This window comes from Pyxicephalus adspersus, chromosome 9 (assembly GCF_032062135.1).
Source record: "Pyxicephalus adspersus chromosome 9, UCB_Pads_2.0, whole genome shotgun sequence".
NCBI classification, from domain to species: Eukaryota; Metazoa; Chordata; class Amphibia; order Anura; family Pyxicephalidae; genus Pyxicephalus; species Pyxicephalus adspersus.
In genome coordinates this window covers 32,946,446-32,965,793 of record NC_092866.1, presented here as the reverse complement: position 1 = coordinate 32,965,793, position 19,348 = coordinate 32,946,446, and the positions used below count along the sequence as shown (strand labels likewise).

Sequence of the window (19,348 nt, the reverse complement as noted above, 5' to 3'; positions counted from 1 at the left end):
CACCATCAGGTGTGTTAGAATGAGTATGCAACTCAGCTGGACAACTAATTCACAACCAGTTTGGACAACAAGTGGAAGTGTGTTTGTATACAATAGTGCTAAGATCAGGCACCACAGCACAATGACAAGAAACCGATAACACAACTACAAATGAACACAGGATTTGTGTGGGGGCAGATCAACATGAGTGCAAATGTCAGACTATAAAAAAAACAAACAAAAAAACAAATCTAATACTTCGATAAGAAAGGTAAAATCTCCAGGATTCCCGTGCTTCAATGTTTCATCTGTATGCCACTGCGGGAAACTATGCACAACATCTATCAATGCTCCAAAAGATTAAGCAGGTATGTGTAGAATCACAAACAATCATGGGAGAATCTGGGTAATTCAGCAAACCTGGAGTAAATTTCATACACAGTCATTTGCTATTAGTTGGCAAATGTTTTCAACCCTGAACTAGATCCATTCCAGGTTTACTGGATCACCCAGTTTCTCCCATGGTGGTCAATCTTCCCCAATCTTGGAAAGCTTTAATAAATCAGGTCCAATGTGTTAATACCATTGTATCCATTGTATGTGTAGGTCCATTGTATCCATACGGTATTTCCAAAATGTTCCTGTTAGCAGAGAATTATCTAGTGTAGTAAGCCATCACAGATGAGTGCTACCTGCTTATTCTCTTTGACGGTGTCACTTACAGGGAAATGGGTGATCAGGCAAAAAGCTGTCAGTCCTCTGCACTACAATCTGCAGCATCCCCTGTTTACCTTTGGGTGTAAATGGTCTCTCAGAATCCACTGCTCTGAGATTGTGTGCAGCTGAAGGGTATTTAGAGTTTTGCTGAGGACAATGAGCAGATTCATTCTTAATCTCAGTCCTGCGCTGCCATTGGCTGCTGGGACTTTATAGCCTCTCTGCTCCCTGTCACCAATGCCTGTTGTAGCATTAAACTATGCTGATTTGCTACTAGTGTGTTATTTAATAAGATTTACTATTGCTGACATTGCCTGTTCCTGACCTCTGGATTGCATGCTGCATGGACCAACTTCTTGCCTGTGACCCTGACTCTGCTTTGGCTTTACCCTTGGATACCTGGTCTGGTGGACTGATTACCAGTGTATGAACGTTGGCTCTGTATTCTGGACTTGCCTTTGTTGGAATCTTTGTACTAAACTATCTGTGGGCTTCTGGTTCTCTGTCAGTCCTTCTTCAGAAGCCACCCCTTGTGCACAGAAGTCCTGTGTGCTGCGACAGCACCACTAGCCTCCCTAGGCTGAGTGGGGACTTGCTATAGTGGAAGATTGCGGCGTTAGATTGGGAGACTGGCATTTGGCGAGCTGAGCTGAACTCCTCACTTTTAATGCTGTGTCTGTGAACCATGGGCACACTGACATGCACGTGAGATTTGAAAACTAGGCTATTTTAGGTCATCATCTTCCTGTTAAGGCTCAAGAACTTTCTTGTTCTAGGTAACCATCTTAATTAAAAGAATAATATATTGCCAATTAAATAAGCAATCTTCTTCACTGTATTTCTTCTTAATGGGAGGGATCATTTGACCTGTATACCTCAACTGATTCTGGACCTAATGAAGAAACCATTTTGGAGGGAAAGTAAACTCAGTTCAACTGTCGTACTTTCGTTGTGTAAAACATCAAAAGACTTTTATAAATAAATGCTAATTTTGTGCAGCTTTGTAAAATATGAAGATCTGCTGCTACACAAACCTGTGACCAAAAAAACTGGTTAACTGATTTTAAGCAAAAGATTTGATTAACTAAGCCCTATAGTATCATTTATACTTTATTTTTGGATGTTGCTGCCCTCTTGTGGATTTTAAGTAGGATTCAATAATGTGTCAGTGATATTTCATAACATTATAAAATAGGTATGGATGAAAAAAATATATAAAATTTATATTCTTATACCCAAAAATATTAAGCAATAAAGCATGTAGGGGACTCCAAGCAGGAGACTGTCATCTCATATCTATGAGTAGATTGCGGTATCCCTAAGAATAAAATAAAGTTGTCTTTTCTTACTTATCTATATTGATGCTCTGGTGCTGGCACTTTTTGCTTTTTACAAGAGAGTTGCTGACAGGAAAAGGAACAGTTGTCTTTGCAAACAGTTGTACTTTTAAAAGCATGTGAGTGATGCCACCATCCCTATATCTGTCAAGACTGGTTTCTTTACTCAAGTAAGGAATCAGGTAAAAAAATTCCACAACAAAAGCAGAAATATTCATTAAGGTAATATACATTAGTTAAGTGCTGTATGCCATTTTCACCTCATTCACATCAACTATTTACCAATCTTACTACGGTATAATGAAACATTATGCATTTTATGTATACTACGCATCGAACAGTCAGTTTTTATTAACATTTCCTCAATAAATTTACCTACTGCAGAAATGGTAATACAATGCCTTTAGAAAAAATTACCTAATTTGAGCAATAGCATTTGTATAGGCCGAGTTATCAACACCTGTATGATATTCATCAGGAGGCATTACACCTGTGCCAAGAAAAAGATAAATGTTACTGTAAGGTCTCACTGATTTACTTGCAGAGGGGAATGCTCATATGCATGTTCTTTTGCTAACTGGTTGTAGATGCAGCACTTGTATTCCTGTTGGTTTTAGAAAAATGACAAATGAAAAAAGCTTTTAAGATTCTAGGTGAAAAAAGAAACATCTTTAAAACTGAACTAGCCAGAATAATATATACAACGACTTCTAATAATCATAGCTGTTTTATGCATCACATATCTGAAATATGTTTACATACATATAGGGCCTCATGGCTTCACTCTATTAATATATCAATTCATGTGAAAACTAATATTGGACATTCCTATATCGGAGTCTCTAAAAAAAGACACTTAAGAGTCCCACATTTCCTCGTTGTCACCAGCCTTTTGGAACTATGGGGATGTCCTCTAGTGTTTTCTGCATACACCCATTTGGTAGAAATATAAAAGATAAGATACCACCATCCATACCCTCCATTCATTTTTTTCCTAGTACTGCACACAGAATGTAGGAATATTAAATGTACAACAGATAGAGGTGATATCACAAACATACTGCACCAGTTGTCAGGGGGGTTGTTTAATGTGCTGAGCTTTTGTATAGAAGCCAATAGATAAATATGTCAGTCAGCTACCTAGATTTTCAGAAATATAGGTCAACAGAGGCAACCTATATGTCTATCTTTGTACAAGCCTAATGATTTTATTTGTGCATAACTATTCATTGTAAAAATTTGAGGAGGTAAGGGCGGGAGGGGAAGATGGGGGGAAGGGGGAGGGTTGGTGGGGATAGGGTACTTCCTAATGCCCCATATAGGTCAGAGAAGTGTACAGTTGAGCCCCCCTCTTTAGTAATGATAATTTCAAAAAATCGCAGAAAGAGGTTCGAGGCTCAAAAGTCTTGAGTCAAAATGTAATGTATTAATATGTATTAAATTCATACACAGTAAATTCATACATGTAAATAATCATCAAAAAATAAAGCGTATACAACTATTTATGTTTGTCTTGCCTAGTTCTGTTATAAGTCACAGAAGTACGGAAATTCACTAGACAGGGTGATACTAACACAGAAGAAATGAAAACAATAATAGATGGAAAAAATAGTAATGATATGACAGTATTTCCCATATAAGTCCCCGATGCGTTTCACCCAAATTGGGCTTCCTCAGGGGTACATGACTTTATACGATTGGTGGTCTATATATACAGGAGAATTACAAGTTAATAACATTAGCCAGTGTCAGCAAATATATATATACATTAATACATGTAATGATGGTTATATTGCATATCACTATTGTATAATAATGCAGGTATAGAGGATATGTGTATATATATTTACTGGTTAAGAAATAATTAGGTAAAAAACTAAGTAACTAAAGAAATTTAGACTAGTGTTTAGATAATACTTACAAATAAGGGAAAAGTCAGATCAGAATTTAGTGCCTAAAACAGATGGTCCCCTGCTGTGATGCTGAGATTCGCATGAGCAGCTCAAACATTTTAACAATTGAAGGGAGCGATCAGGCAGGTAAATATGTTTTGTTACAGAAGAGACATCACCAGTTCCTTTCTGCAATAAAATCCTGCCTGGTTGCAAATTTAGATCCGCTTTAGGTATTCAATCTTTTTCAAACTTTTCCTAAAATAACAAATAGCTTTAAATTTCATAATTAAAGGGGTCTTAAAAATTATGATAGCAGAAATTGCACTAGCAATGCTGACCAAAGCTGTTCTGTAGACTTTGAAGGGTGCTTGACTGTGTAGGATGTCTAACCTCAGTGTTTGCAAGCACATCAAATGGATCTGTTAGTTTTTTGTAAGCTCAGAAAACATCTACAAAACTTTTAGTTAGAAGAGAATGTCACTTTTTTTTTACCTTTATCGGTGCTTTAGTATTAGTAATAGTAACATGGTGGTGATGCAGGTAACATACATGCTTGTTCTTAGTACATACCTTTTATATGATAGTTCTGCTCCTCTTTACTCCACACAACCCTACTGCACCAATAGTCTGCAATTGAGCTTACCACATCCCAGCCTCCGCTTGAAACAAAAAAGTCTAAATCCTAAACAGACAAAAAAGTAAAAGAGTTGAAAGTGGACCTAAACTAAAAAAGTAAATTTTGCTAGCTTATACAAGTTAAATTTAATTTTGCCTATAACAAAAATAAACAAAAAGCACTTTCTGACATGTAATGGTGATTATTCATCATGCTTGTGTGTTATCAGACACAGCTGTCTCTGGCTACTAGACTCAGGAGATTTAGTTCTCAGCGGATCTGATAATGTCCTTAATGTAGTATTGTCTTTTCTGGGGGCCTACTAGATAGGAAGCTGTTTGAGGACTTCCAATTCAAAGATTTCTATTTTTCAGTGGATCAGGGCTTTTTTCACCAATGCTGCTTTTTGGATTTTAGATATTTCCCCATCAGTTATTAGACTGTTAGCCATCAGATGTTAGCAGGACTTCTATTTTGACATCATCACACTTACATGACCAGGAGGTGGTGAGTACTGACACTGGGTTTACTGTTTAGCTAATGTATTGACTGTGAATCTTTATTGGTGCTTTGTGTTGACCCCCAAAAGCACTTTTCTGAGTGTGAGTGAGTTTTTATCTTTTTCCATGTGAGTTGTATTTTTGCATTTTTTTACACTAAAACTGAGAGTTGTAAGTTATATTTGCTAACTTGTGGAACCCTAAGGAATTACTAGTGGCATACATCTGAATTAATGCAAAGTGTGAACCATGGTCCGAGGTCGAAAAGCTCTGAAGTGTCGACTTCAGAGTGACTCATATTGTAAAGGTCAAAAAGTAGACTGAAATAGTTACTCATTCTATGAGAACTTTAGTAAGTTTTTACTGACCTTGCTCTCAGATTTATTTTACAATGATATTGGGGGATAAGGGTTGGGAGAACAGTTTAATTTAAGTTTACCTATAGCTCAGAAAAAAAAACAAATAAATAAATATATATATATATATATATATGTAATAAACTGTATATATACATATATATTTAGCAGTGGTAATAATGAACTGAATTTATAAAGTACCAAAATATTTCCCAGTGCTGTAAATTAAATAGGGGTTGCAAATGACAGACATATACAAACAATGAGACCAAAGGAGGAGTGGGCGCTGCCCAAAAGAGCTTACAATCTTAGAGCCATTTTAGCCATCAAAGTAACAGCTCTTACATGATGCACATCACTGCACACAATTTCTGGGGTAATCCATAGTTTCACCTTGTAGTTTCAATTGAGTCATTGCTAGAATGATTTTCAAATAAATCTTCTAGATTGTAAGCTCTAGATTATAAGTGGGGCAGGGTCCTCGCCTCCAGTGTCACTGTCTCTATTTGTTTGTCATTTGCAACCGCTATTTAATGTTCAGCGCTGCATAATATGTTGACGCTATATAAATCCTGTTTATTAATAATAATAATAATAAAAATAAATATCTAAAGTTGGTTGTTGTAGGGATTGTCTTGACATCCCTATTGGCAATCCCCACAATATAATGTCACTACAGGCAAGCGGTAGGAATATCAGAGCAAACGGACTGTGGCTATAACTGTGATGTAACAAGCCTTTAGCATCGGGACACAGAACAGATCTGCACAAAACTTGAATTGTATTTAAATCCTCGGTTAGTCATGAAGAATACAGGACAGGTAAAGGATTAGTTTTGTTTATGAAATCTCCAGTTAGTCACAAAGATTTCAGGACAGGTTTAGGATTGTTACATGCAAAGAAAGAAAAGAAAGAGAAATAGGGGTTTTCTAGGCTAGAAATGATATATTTGTAATGATGTATTCAAAACAACATGACGTACATTTGTAATCGTGTTGGGGAAACAAAGTCTTTTTACCCCATGCTTTTTTCGCCTTACATGGCTTCCTCATGAGTGGTACTTTGGTGTACAGTCTGCATTGATATGCAAGAAAGCAAATTACATAAATAGAGAGAGTGACCCTGCCTATGGTCTCAATAGTAGGTCTGCCAACCCCATAGTAATGCAGAATATAGAGAACAACGAGAAAATACAGGGTTTTTTTTTGGCAAACAAATAACTTTTATGTATTCTTCAAGTAAACAAAGTGTACAAATCACAATAGTATGAAAATGGACAGTCAAACAAAGGCATCCTTAGTGTAACAATAATAGGGAAATGCCTCACGTACTAGACCAGGGGTCAGCAACCTTTACTCTCAAAAGAGCCATTTTGCCTCCTCTTCCACTAAAGAAAAATAGTCTGGAGCCGCAAAACATAACACAGTTTATAAACTTTTAAAAGTTTTAATATTTTTTAATTTTACCTGTTACAACAAGTGTGCATGTGTAGGCCTACTTTGAAATAAATTAAACACTGAACTATGCCCCTAGAAGACTCCAGCTTCTAACGTATCATCCTGTTACATTAGAAGCTGGAGGCTTCTAACGTAACAGGGTAGATTTTTTTGATGGGCAGAGTTCTTTATGTTCTGACGATGCCTTAGCGATGAAATTTTAAGGTGTGTTAGCCACAGGTGTCCCTCATTTACAGCTTTAATTTTGTTCACCTGTACCCCCCAATCTTGAGTAATTGGGGTTCAGGTGCTAGAAGCCTCCAGCAATGTGTAACAGGGTAGATTATTTTGATGGGCAGAGTTCTTTATTTTCTGACGATGCCTTAGCGATTCAATTGTAGGTGGTGTTAGCCATAAGTGTCCCCCACTTGCACCTCTATTTTGGTCACCTGTACCGCCTCCCCCCCGTTCCAGAGAAATTGGGGTTCAGATGCTAGATGCTTCCAGCAATGTGTAACAGGGTAGATTTTTTTGATAGGCAGAGTTTTTATGAATTTTTAGGAGGTGTTAGCCACATGTGTCCCGTACTTGCACCTCAAATTATTTTCACCTGTACCCCCGTTTCCAGATAAATTGGGGTTTAGGCGCTAGAAGCCTCCAACAATGTGTAACAGGGTAGGGGTTTTTTGATGGGTGGAGTTTTTAGGAGGTGTTAGCCACAGGTGTCCCCCACTTGCACCTCTAATTTTGTTCACCTGTACCCCCTTCCTGTTCCAGAGAAATTGGGGTTCAAGTGCCTCCAGCAATGTGTAACGGTAGATTTTTTTGATGGGCAGAGTTCTTTATGTTCTGATGATAGCCTAACAATTACATTTTAGGGGGTGTCAGTCACAGGTGTCCCCCACTTGCACCTACATTTTTGGTTTTGTACACCTCCCCATTCCAGAGGAATTGGGGTTCAAAGGAGGGGGATGTCATTGTACACACCCATTTGTACACGCCCCGTGGTAGATTTATTTCACTGGTAGATTTTTTTCATTGGAACACCGGATAGGGAATCCCCCTCCTCCGCAGTGTCTTGGGAGGAAGGGGATCCCCCATCAGAGATCTCCTTGCGGCAGCCGAAGGGAGCCACAACAAGGAGGCTGAAGAGCCGCATGGGGCTCTGGAGCCGCAGGTTGCAGACCCCTGTACTAGACAATTAGTTGTCTGACTATAAGTTGCAACAGATGTGAAAAAAGCTCAATAATCTTTCCCGATGCTTTTCGTCAAAGGGCTTCATCAGGGGCTGCGTAGAGAAGTAAGATCAACTGTACAATAGAATATAATAAAGTATAGAATTAAAGATACTGTACAATGAGAGATAGCAGTATACAGGTATACAGAAAAAATTACAATATATGTAACGTTACAATTGAGGAAAGGTATTCAAAATAGTTCAAAGTGGTTCAGGATAATGTAAAATAATTCAAAATAGTGCATCACTATCCATATGAGCTTTTGAAACTCACGAATAACCTATCTGTACCCCTGAATACTATATTTGTTGCCATTGACATCGAGGCACTATAAAGTAGCATTCCTCATGACAAAGGCATTGAGATGGTAAAAAACATCTAACACTTACGAAACACCTTTATAATATCACTACTCAGATTCATCCTGGAGAAAAACGTCTTCACCTTTGACAACACGACATATCTTCAAGTTAATCTTCAAGAGAAGGGCGGAAGTGTTTCAGCTACATCTGTGGCGAGATGACGTCATAATTGACGCACGTGCTTGGCACCTATCGGAACCATATTTACTATTCTTTGGTAACACCTACAGGCATCCATCTTCAAAATAATTCTTCTCAGGAGCCATTGTGGCTTATTTTGTCCTAATCCAACCCTGGCTGATGTCTTCTGCATCTGATGTTTGCAGTAACACTGCATGCCTTCCTTCACCAACAGATTATGCTATTTTAAGTAATATTTTAAATATCTTTTTTATTATTTTTGACTTTTGAGTTTACATTACTGGATAACACAAATCAGCAACACACACCATCATACAATGTTTATTACACCAAGTATATATATATATATATATATATATATATATATATAATATAATATCAGTTCCTTATATTATACATTATGCCACACATGATATATGAGTGATTCACTATTTTGAATTATTTTGCATTATCCTGAACCACTTTGAACCATTTTGCACTATTTTGAATTACTTTGAACTTTCCTCAATTGTGACGTTACATATATTGTACTTTATTCTGTATAACTGTATACTGCTATCTCTCATTGTACATTATCTTTAATGATATACTTTAATATATTCTATTGTACAGTTGATCTGACTTTCTCTATGCATCCCCTGATGAAGCCCTTTGGCGAAATGTGTCGGGCAAGATTATTGAGCTTTTTAAACATCTGTTGAAACTTATAGTCAAACAACTGATTGTCTAGTAAGTGAGGCATTTTCCTATTATTGTTACACTAGGGATGCCTGGGTTTGAATGTGTTTTGAGCCACTTTTGATTTCCTGTGATTCAATATCATCTTATTGTGATTTGTACATTTTGTTTACTTGAACAATACATATAAGTTCTTTATTTGCCAAAAAAACCTTGTCTTTTCTCAATATTTTCAAGATAGCAAATTATACATAAATTTACAAATACAATATATTGTGAAATTACTGTACATACTTAACATAATAAACAATGTGTGGATAGATTCTATATTAGTCACATCTGTATATCAAACAACAAATAATTATTAAAAATATTCATTATCCAATATTTCATACATGATACCTGAATATTAAACATAATTATCCTAAGTATAAATACTGTTTATAGAGTCTTTTGGTAGGTAGTAACTTACAAATCGATCAGAACAGAAGACAAATATTTACGAATATGTATTGTGTATGAAGAGTGTTGTTTTGAATACATAATTACAAATATATCATTTCTAGCCAAGGAACCTCCTCTTTCTCTTTCCTTTTCTTTCTTTGCATGGAACTTAAATTTTTCTGTTTTCAATTGATGATATCATGATCATATAGTGATTGGAGATTTCTGAGCTTTTCAATATGTAGTAATCCAATAACGCAGCCCTTTGGCTGAGATTCCTTTGTTCACAATGTACAATATTTTATCGATTTTATTATAGTTTTAGGAAAGGTTTCATAAACATATAAATTTATATTTTAATCATATACCTTTGTCAGTTCATAATATTGCTTAAATGCCATCATAACATCTCCATTAATGTGAATTTCTTGCTCTCCATAGATTTTCTCAGGGCAAACTTCATATCCTGATACAGCACTTTCCCAGGCAAACTTTGCACCCTAATTTTGAAGAAAACATATTAAATTATTTTTTTTTTACCATGATAGCCTTAACGAATTGAACATTTTAAATAAATTACTTTACACTTTTTTCTTTAAATTTATTTCTTCCTTTGGACATCATTTTCCCTGTTCTCATACATCTGTTTTGCCTGTTGGGCACAGAAAATTATATAGGAATTCTTTGGCACCATACAGAAGTCAGTGCAGGAACTGACCTGGAAGTGCACAGCACAAGGAATGTTAGATGGCAAACTTTGGGAAACAAGGATACAGGTATTTTTTACATTTGCACCCCCTGGAATACCAAGGCTCAGACAAGGTTAGAAAGTTTAATCAAGCTATGTTTGCTGTCATATAAACCAGTGATTTTCAACCACTGTGCCGCGGCACACTAGTGTGCCATGAGAGATCTTTAGGTGTACCGTGGGAAATTATCTAATTACCATTGTCGAGTGTCTGTGCTGTAGTGACTGGCAGAGTAATGTAATACTCTTCCATGTCAGTGGGTGGCAGTAGGTAACAGTTTTCTTGTTTATTCTTAGAGACAAAAGAATTAGCTACAGAGTGTCATTTTGTAACATTTTTGATTTGTGGTGTGCCGCAGGATTTTTTCAATGTAAAAAAATGTGCCGTGGCTCAAAAAAAGTTGAAAAACACTGATATAAACCATGTAATAAACATATGTAATATACACCGAACTCACTTTATATCCTTGTTGATCAGCATTTTGCATTGCTCCCTCCAGTGTCCGAATCCTGTATTTAAGTATATGGAGGGCAATCTCCGGGTAAAACAGCAGAATGTTTGGATACACCCAAGTGTCCTTGTGCAGTAGAGAAAAAATGTGGAAAGCTAACATTTTATTTGTACACTATACAACAGATGTTACTGTTCATCAAATCTCAGACTAAAAACACTTTATATTAGACCTGTCACTAAAATGAACATTTAGTGTGATATCCTTGGTGACAGATTAAAAATGTCAAAATATATCATAAGCCACCCATGCACTAAGTATGCAATGTAATACCCTGGACGTTTAAGCCAGTAGTCTAGCATTTACTTCTAAATGGTACCTAGGAGCGTACATTAAGGGCCTATTTCAATTTGGGATTTTAAAAGCCAGAATTACTCATTATTAATCATAAAAACTTTTGTTTAAATACAAAATGACAATAAAAAATTGCATAACAACATACACCATACTATTGAGTATCTCCTGCATGGGCATCCACTATTATTTTTAAATTGGTCTAATTTAAGTCCTGTATTAATCCAGCATAAACTGTAACTGTACTACGTATACAGAAAGATAAGTACATAAAAATAAAGAGTAGTAGACTGTCCAGCTGTGTATATATTTTTATATATATATACTGTATATATATGTGTGTGTGTGCCCAGTTCCAATTTCCTAAACCTGCTGCTTTAAAAAGGTTTTTCACTGTGTCAAATAGGTCAAAGAGTTTTTTCCTCTCTTTACGTACCTGAATTTGATTTTATATTAGTCTCTCAATTTTCCCTGGGTAACAGAGCTAAGCATGGGAGAGAGAGGGACATCACTAAGAACCCAATATGGTGTACTGCATGCAAATGTGCCAAGAAGGAACAAGCTGACAGGTGAACATGGCAGAGAGAACAGAAAGCTTATCAGTCTGATGCCACTCTTTTACTGACCAGTCAGCAGGCTGGAGAGATGACCTTACTATATTTCCTACTTGTTACAGAGAAAGTGGAGTCATTCATGTAGTGTAACATAGTCAAGTATATCTCAGGACTGTATGGACAACAATACTAATCATTTGGGTGGTTAAACTACTTGCTTATATGTATATCATCTGTGTATTTAGATTGTTGCCTGGAGTTTATGCCTAGGGCATGCGATTCCAGCATAAAAAGGCCAAGCAGCTCTGTGTCTGCTGAGATAGTTTTTAAGAATGCATAATATAGCTGTTTTTTTTGTACATATATAAATGTACCTGATCCCAGAAAACATGTCCCCAATAATCTTCATTTCTCTGGCCATTAGAGAGACCTCCAGGGCTAATTCCATTAAACTCTTCTTTACAGCCCAACAGTGGTAAGGAGCTCAGAAGATAATAAAGACAACCATAAACAGCCTGTCTGAGAGCCAGAGATGCTTCCATTTCTATCCAGCATCCCTCCCATAACTGTGTCCAGGCATCTTCATGGGAGGAGTACAACTGCTTTTCATCAACCAAAGTAAGACCCTCTGAATATCTCTTCTTCACCTCCAGTTCCGTCTCTGCTACCGCTGTGAGAAACACCCACGACTTCTCTTGCTCAGACAACATGACTAGGCACTCTGGAACTGGAGTGTAGATCATATGGACAGATTTTAGAGGGCAAGATTTAACTTCTGAAACCATTGTGCTTCCATAGATGTATCTAAAGAAAATAATGATATAAACCTTTTCATTTAGAATAAGTTATTTTTCAAAAATATTATTCTTTAAAGCACATACTTATTTGCAAACCACTATGACTATGTGTAGATCAAATAAATGTGGTTTCTCCTGAAGATAAGGATTAGGCCTTATCTTCAGGCCTGGGGTACATTCTCATTATATGTTACTGAGATCTGGATTTCTGACAGAAAGCTGTAATGTATTTTATAACTACAACTGACCTGATGAACAAATCTGTGACACATTACAGTGACCTGAACATTTGCACCTTTAAAGTATGCCTAATATTGCTTGGTTTTGGACAGATTTATCATTTATGGTACAAAAAGGGACACCTACCTAACTAAAGAATAATAATAGATATTTACTATAAACCAACTCTACTCAACCAACTGAATGATCTCATTATTTACTTGTATAAAGATTTTATATAAAAAGGAGTATGCCCCCATATACTATAACTATATTGGACCCTGTTCCCAAGGCTCAGATGGTTTGTATACCTGTACACATGTCTGGAAGCTTAAGCCCAAGTAAGACCATATACACACCCCAACATTATTGTACTGTTTTAGATGCCTTTCAGGCTAATTGTTAACACATTTAACATATTTTACTATCCAGTGTTATAGAATGTGTTGGTTCCTGCATCATAGATACAGATAAATCCGAGTTTTGTTGGCCTAGATGAGGAACAATTATGTTTTAGATTAAGCACTTTTGTAACCTATGGTGTGTTCAGAATACTCTGATTCTATATCTATCTGAAATCAAAATATTACAAGAAATGAACAGAAGGTTGGACAGACTCATATATGTACTGTATAGTTGTCTGAACAAGAATTTTTTTATACTCACTGAGCACTGTAGTAGTCAGGACCTCTCTTAAGATCGAGATCTTCACTTGCTGCCTTAAAGCATGTTTGAAGATTGACTTTAACAGGAACAGACCCTCCCGTGATCTTTAAAGATATAATGTTAACTAGGAGATGTCTGCAAGAACGGTGAGCAAAGATCTGTTGTGTAGCCGTGAAGGAAGAGCATTGGACATTATGGCTGAATGTGCCTAAAATTACAGAAAATTATTGTGTGAGGAAAATGCAGAGCAGAAGTGGAGATATAGCAAAAGCAATGGTGCATTAAGCATTACAGACTAGCAGTGGGAATCTGATAAATAAGTTGGTGAGTCCAAAAAAGAACAAAAACCTTACATAGAAATGCTTCCCAGTCTTTTTAATTTTCCTCTGCCTAAAGAGGGAGAGGCATCACTTGTGTGTAATGCTTTGTTCCAAACACAATCACAGCTCTAACCCTATGATTTGTGAATGTGTTAGGAACAAGGTATCTTGGTAATTGAAATGCTGTGCATGACTGATTTTACCTTTATGAGTGACCTTAAAAGGATTTGTATGGAATTATATTCTGAATATCTGACCTGAAACAATTATGGAGCCAAGTAAAAATGAAACAGATTGGAAAGAGTTGAAAAATGTTAGAGGGAAGTAATTAATTATGCATATGTATATTTTAATGACACATTCCTTTTAATGGGTTTTCCACATTTATGGACTGTTACATGATGCTGTAGTATCTCATACTTGGTCAAATTTTGTGCTATGGTGTTTTTATATATTTAGTCCAACCAAAATTATGTTATAGGTTTTGTGGAGACACAGAGGTCAGAGGTCATGTACTCTCTTCCTTGTAAAATAAATGAAAAATCCAATTGGAAGAGTGAGCACTCTTTGTAATAGTTGGGACTAATAAATGGACTAGGAAAGTCTCTAGCACTTTAGCATTTACTAAATACTAGGTCATGACTAGTTAAAAATCATCATTCCCCCCTCCAATAAAAAACAGTATTCTTTTGATGTAGCACATCAGTTCTCCCATCGGATGTAGTGACTCCACTATTTTTCACTTTAAGGGTTTTTTTCCTTTATTTTCACCTTCGAGTAACGCACTTCCTGACCTAGGCTGACTACATTCACTCACTACCTGTTCTTGGGTTTAGCTATATTTAAAGTTTAAATTAAAGTACGAGCGTAAAGATTAGGATTTTTTCATTTGATTTGGCTTTGCTGAACTGGGGACTTTTTCCAGGCCAGGCAACTATCCCTTTCCCATGAGGAAGTCAGCATTGACAGCCGCCATATTTTATTTATGAGATATTGGTTACTCCTCTTCAATCATATAGAGTTCTGCAGAGTGCCAAATGTTTGTGCTTGAGCACATTAGATGACCTGGGTTTTGTTAGGTAGGAATGTTGAAGGCTGAACAATCAATGGCATAGGGATAGACTAAGATCAATGTCAATGCATAGCTTGTCCTTTCACAGCAAGTCCTGTCAATAGTAGTGATATTACTACTGCCATTTTTGCAGGTGATGGGGACAGATGTGTATGATGTACAGAAAACAAAAAGTATATACACACACAGACATAGACAAAAAATATAGGCCTAAAAAAGTCTGGAACATACTTTACCAGTTTTGATATTTAGAGAAAAGGTTTCATCTATGATGTCTTCTTTACTTATGGCAAGCTGTATGTTTACAGGGCTTGGGATGTTAGCTCTGTGACAGTCACCTACTGACCCATTGTATATTCCATTAACGTGGAGGACATCTCCATAGATCCTTGTTGCCAGATAACCATTAGCCACAGTTGCCACATATCGAGAATCTGAAGGTAATGATTTGGCAGAAAATCTCCAGGGACATTCTTCCATGTTTATTGATGTTATCTTGTTAGCTGACATCAAGAAAAAAAGTATTTATTAAGTATCACTAAAACTACTAAAAAATACCATCTGATATACAATAGAATATTAGATGTTAAGAACAGAAAAAAATGCAAAGCATTTGACTGCAAACAGGTTCACCTACTACCCACTAATTCCAATCAGATACATGCAAACCTATCAATAAGTCAGCATATATATAAATTCTGTCAAGATAAAAGATGTGCCATATATCCTAAGGGAACGAATGAGAGCTCACAGTTCAATATGGTAAATCAGTCAGAACAGTGCAAAGCGGAGGTGTCCCCTATGGGTTGCTGCACAATAAATATACACCTTTGTTTTAATTGTTAAATGAGCCTTATAATGACGCAAAACTTCTGTGAGTGAAGTGGCAGCCTATCATAGCCCTAGTGTAGTACTTTTGCAGTATTAATTTTTAAACATATGATAATGTTTGGCAACAAGTTAAGTATGTGGAGACCTTCATTATAAAATGCTAAAGGAGTCAGAACAGACAGGGCAGGGACCTGAAGACCTAATCCACTGGGGAGTGGACCTTAGTTCTTAAGTGGAAGTGAGTGGAAGTAGCAGCCTATCCGGTCCCTTCATGTCCCTGCCCTGTCCATTCTGACTCCTTTAGCATTTCATAACTCTCCAAAGTGCTACAACTCGGGACTGTTACATTAAGGAAGACACCCACTCTGGTGTAAATATGTTTCTCCTCTGAGTCATTGTTCACCAGGTAGTTGTGCAAAGAGACTAAATGTCAGGTTTTGTGACTGCTATGGATTTTGTATATTGCATGCCATTATGTGACCCTACCCCCCTCTCTGTATGTGTTGAGTTACAATATACCCCAGAAATGAAGATGCACAAGCCTTTGTGGGTTTCTGATGTCACAATACACTATATTGAAACTACCAATGCTAAACTCATTCTTAGGGATTTTAATTGTCTAGATGTAAAGCTGGTCTTTCAATAGTCATATACTCATTCTGGATCAGTGACTTAGAAAGTTCCAAAGTCAAAGGATCAAAACATCAACCAGGCAAGCAGATTTTTTTCTAAAAAAAGGTAGGAAATGGCAGTTTACATATTCTCTTCTAGATGAAATGTCAGCTTTAAAATCTAAGAATACAGAGTTTAGTGAATAACATCTCCTTAGCATGAACTGAAAAGAAGTAAAACTTAATGTATGTCCAGACAATTTTTACATACTTTTGTAAAGCATGGTTAAGTAAAAGAATCCCTGATATGTTTTATAGCTACATAGAGCCCTTTTAGAGAGACTTTCCCCTTACGTTCTGTCTTTCTCACAACATTTTACTAGACAGGAACAGAACTCTCCAAGAGCAAGACAGAAATACAAATGCTTTCTTTAGTAAAAATAAGAAAAGGTTTGAAGGTTTGTCCATGCTACAATTTTTTTTCTCACTTCTTGTTCTTTTAACAGTGGAGTACAGTTACACCAAACAAGAAGTAAGAGGACATTTCATTTCTGCATGCAGTGATTACATCTTCTGACCAATATCTGTTTTTGGTCATGGGAATGAACTACAGATCATAGCAGGAGACCAGAAAATAAACCCTTCAGAAACAGTCATTCTTCTGCCTATGAGCATTCAGCCACATGGGCACTGGAAGAATAAAGTATTTACTATCTAAGTAGTTTTATTCAAAGATGGCTTTTAGCAAGAGTTGTTTTAAAGAATTTAGATAATTCACGCCCTAATTAAAGCAGAACTGAACCCCGCTATACTAACCTGTCCCCGTTCCCTCACAGAGTGAACCCATATTATTTCTTCCTCTCTTCCTTCCTAGTTGCAATCTTTGGCCATCTGATCAAGTTTCTTTCAATGGTAATTCTCCCTCTCCCACTTTGTGTTCCACAAGGGTCAGCAATTGGGCCGGTTCTCTTTTCTCTGTACACCTCCTCTCTCAGTAGTCTCATCTTCTCCTTTGGCTTACAGTACCATTTGTATGCTGATGACACTCCAATCTATCTGTCCACCCTGACTTGTCTCCTTCGGTCCTGGATAAGGTCTTATGCTGCCTGTGAGCCATTTCATCATGGATGTCTGACAGATTTCTGAAACTCATCTGGTTAAAACAGAACTCATCATCATCCCCCCCTCAAATTCCAAATCTCCCTCTGACATATTTCTAACTGTTAACAACACTGTTATTCTTCCTTCCCCTCAGGCATGTTGTCTTGGGATCACCTTCAATTCTGCTCTCTCATTTACCCCCATATTCAGAACATTTCCAGGTCCCGTCACTTTTACCTACGCAACATCTCCAAAATCCACACCTACCTGTCCCCAGGGACCACCAAACTCCTTGTACACGGTCTTATAATCTCTCGTCTGGACTACTGTAACATCCTCCTCTCTGTTATTCTACTAACCTGACTCTCTCCTCTACCATCCATTATGAACGCTGCAGGCAGACTCACTCATCCATCCTTCCAACCGCTCATTTTCTGCTGCCTTTCTTTGCAGTTCTCTTCACTGGCTTCCATTTCACAATAGAATCAAATTTAAGCTCCTGTGCTTTGCCTTCAAATCCCTCCACAGTTCTTGTCCCACTTACCTTTCTGACCTGGTAAAAAATACTCCCCTAGCCGCTCTCTCCGCTCCACCGATGACATACTACTGACTTTCTCACTCATAACCTCATCACATGCACAGCTCCAAAACTTCTCTAGAGCTGCCCCAACTCTCTGGAATGGTCTTCCTTGTCCTATTCAGCTTGCTCCTACTTTCTGCTCATTTAAAAGAGCACTCAAAACCCATTTTTTCAAACTTACCTACCCATTTTCTTCTGTCTTTTGAAACTGTCAATACTTCCCACACTACATATCCCCCTCCTATTGTCTGTTTATTCCCCCACCTCCTAGATTGTAAGCTCTTTGGGGCAGGGTCCTCTCCTCCTGTGTCACTGTCTGTATTTGTCTGTCATTTGCAACCCATATTTAATGTACAGCACTGTGTAATATGTTGGCGCTATATACACATTCTGTTTATTATTAATTATAATAATAGTAATAATAATAATCTGAACAGTCATTCATGCAGGAGTTCTAAATTATAGAATAAATCCAACCAGTTTGCAAATCAGCTTCTTCCTAACCACAGCATTCTCCATAATCAGTGTTGCTGTAATATTTCCACTCTTATATGATCTGACTGTCCTTTAGCTGTGCTTGTTCTTCTTTCCACATTCTCCTCGCCTCCACATTCCTATATCTGAATACTGATTTCTGCCCGCTCTCAAAAACAAACAACCCTGTAATTCAGGATTTCCCCTCTGTTGTTTTATTATCTAAGAGTATTCTGTGCTCTGTAATCTAATAGACATTTGCTTACTTACTCAGCCCTCTGTGCAGAATGAACACATCTGTGTGGAAGTCTCATCAAAACAGGAAGGAAATCTTTTTTTTCCACTACCCAGAAGTTTGGGGAAAGGAAACTTCAGTAATCCAGTATCTTAGTCTGACACAACTGTGAAACGAGCCAGTCAGAATCATAATACATATATTATACATTACAGGAACTTTTTCCATTTTTCTTTCAGATCTATAATAAAAGATAAAAACATTTGAATCTGTCTGTTGCATAGTTTAAAGTGAATTATTAACGTCAGATGGTAAAGTGACTCTGGTGGCCAGAAGGTGGTGCTATTCTACTTTTTATTGGTTACTTTCTTGCAAAAAAAGTTCTTTCTAAGATCCAAGTAAACCTAAAATACTAAAATTTATCATTACAGTCCAGTTAATATTATTGGTATTACACAGTATTTATATTGCACCGACATATTATTATGCAGCGCTGTACAAAGTCCATAGTCATGTCACTAGTTGTCCCTGAAAGGGCTCACAATCTATTGTCCCTACCATAGTCATATGTCATTACCACAGTAAGGTTAGTTTTGGGAGGAAGCCAATTATTATTATTATTATTATTATTATTA

The 19,348-nt window shown here is 36.9% G+C and overlaps 1 protein-coding gene across 3 annotated transcripts in view; it reads right to left on the bottom strand.

Moving 5' to 3' along the window:
* PGGHG (protein-glucosylgalactosylhydroxylysine glucosidase) overlaps positions 1–19,348 on the bottom strand; it is an 80,025-nt gene that overhangs the window by 34,124 nt on the left and 26,553 nt on the right. For 2 of the 3 annotated variants that reach the window (XM_072421299.1, XM_072421298.1), the window contains exons 2-9: positions 18,749–18,954; positions 15,118–15,384; positions 13,490–13,697; positions 12,182–12,611; positions 10,906–11,025; positions 10,068–10,199; positions 4,499–4,610; positions 2,451–2,523 (exon numbers count right to left, since the gene is read on the bottom strand). In XM_072421299.1, the coding sequence (XP_072277400.1) occupies positions 2,451–2,523; positions 4,499–4,610; positions 10,068–10,199; positions 10,906–11,025; positions 12,182–12,611; positions 13,490–13,697; positions 15,118–15,361 (1,319 nt within the window). In that variant the 5' untranslated portion in view covers positions 15,362–15,384; positions 18,749–18,954. The remainder of the gene's footprint in view (positions 1–2,450; positions 2,524–4,498; positions 4,611–10,067; positions 10,200–10,905; positions 11,026–12,181; positions 12,612–13,489; positions 13,698–15,117; positions 15,385–18,748; positions 18,955–19,348) is intronic. The other variant, XM_072421300.1, reaches the window with a different exon arrangement.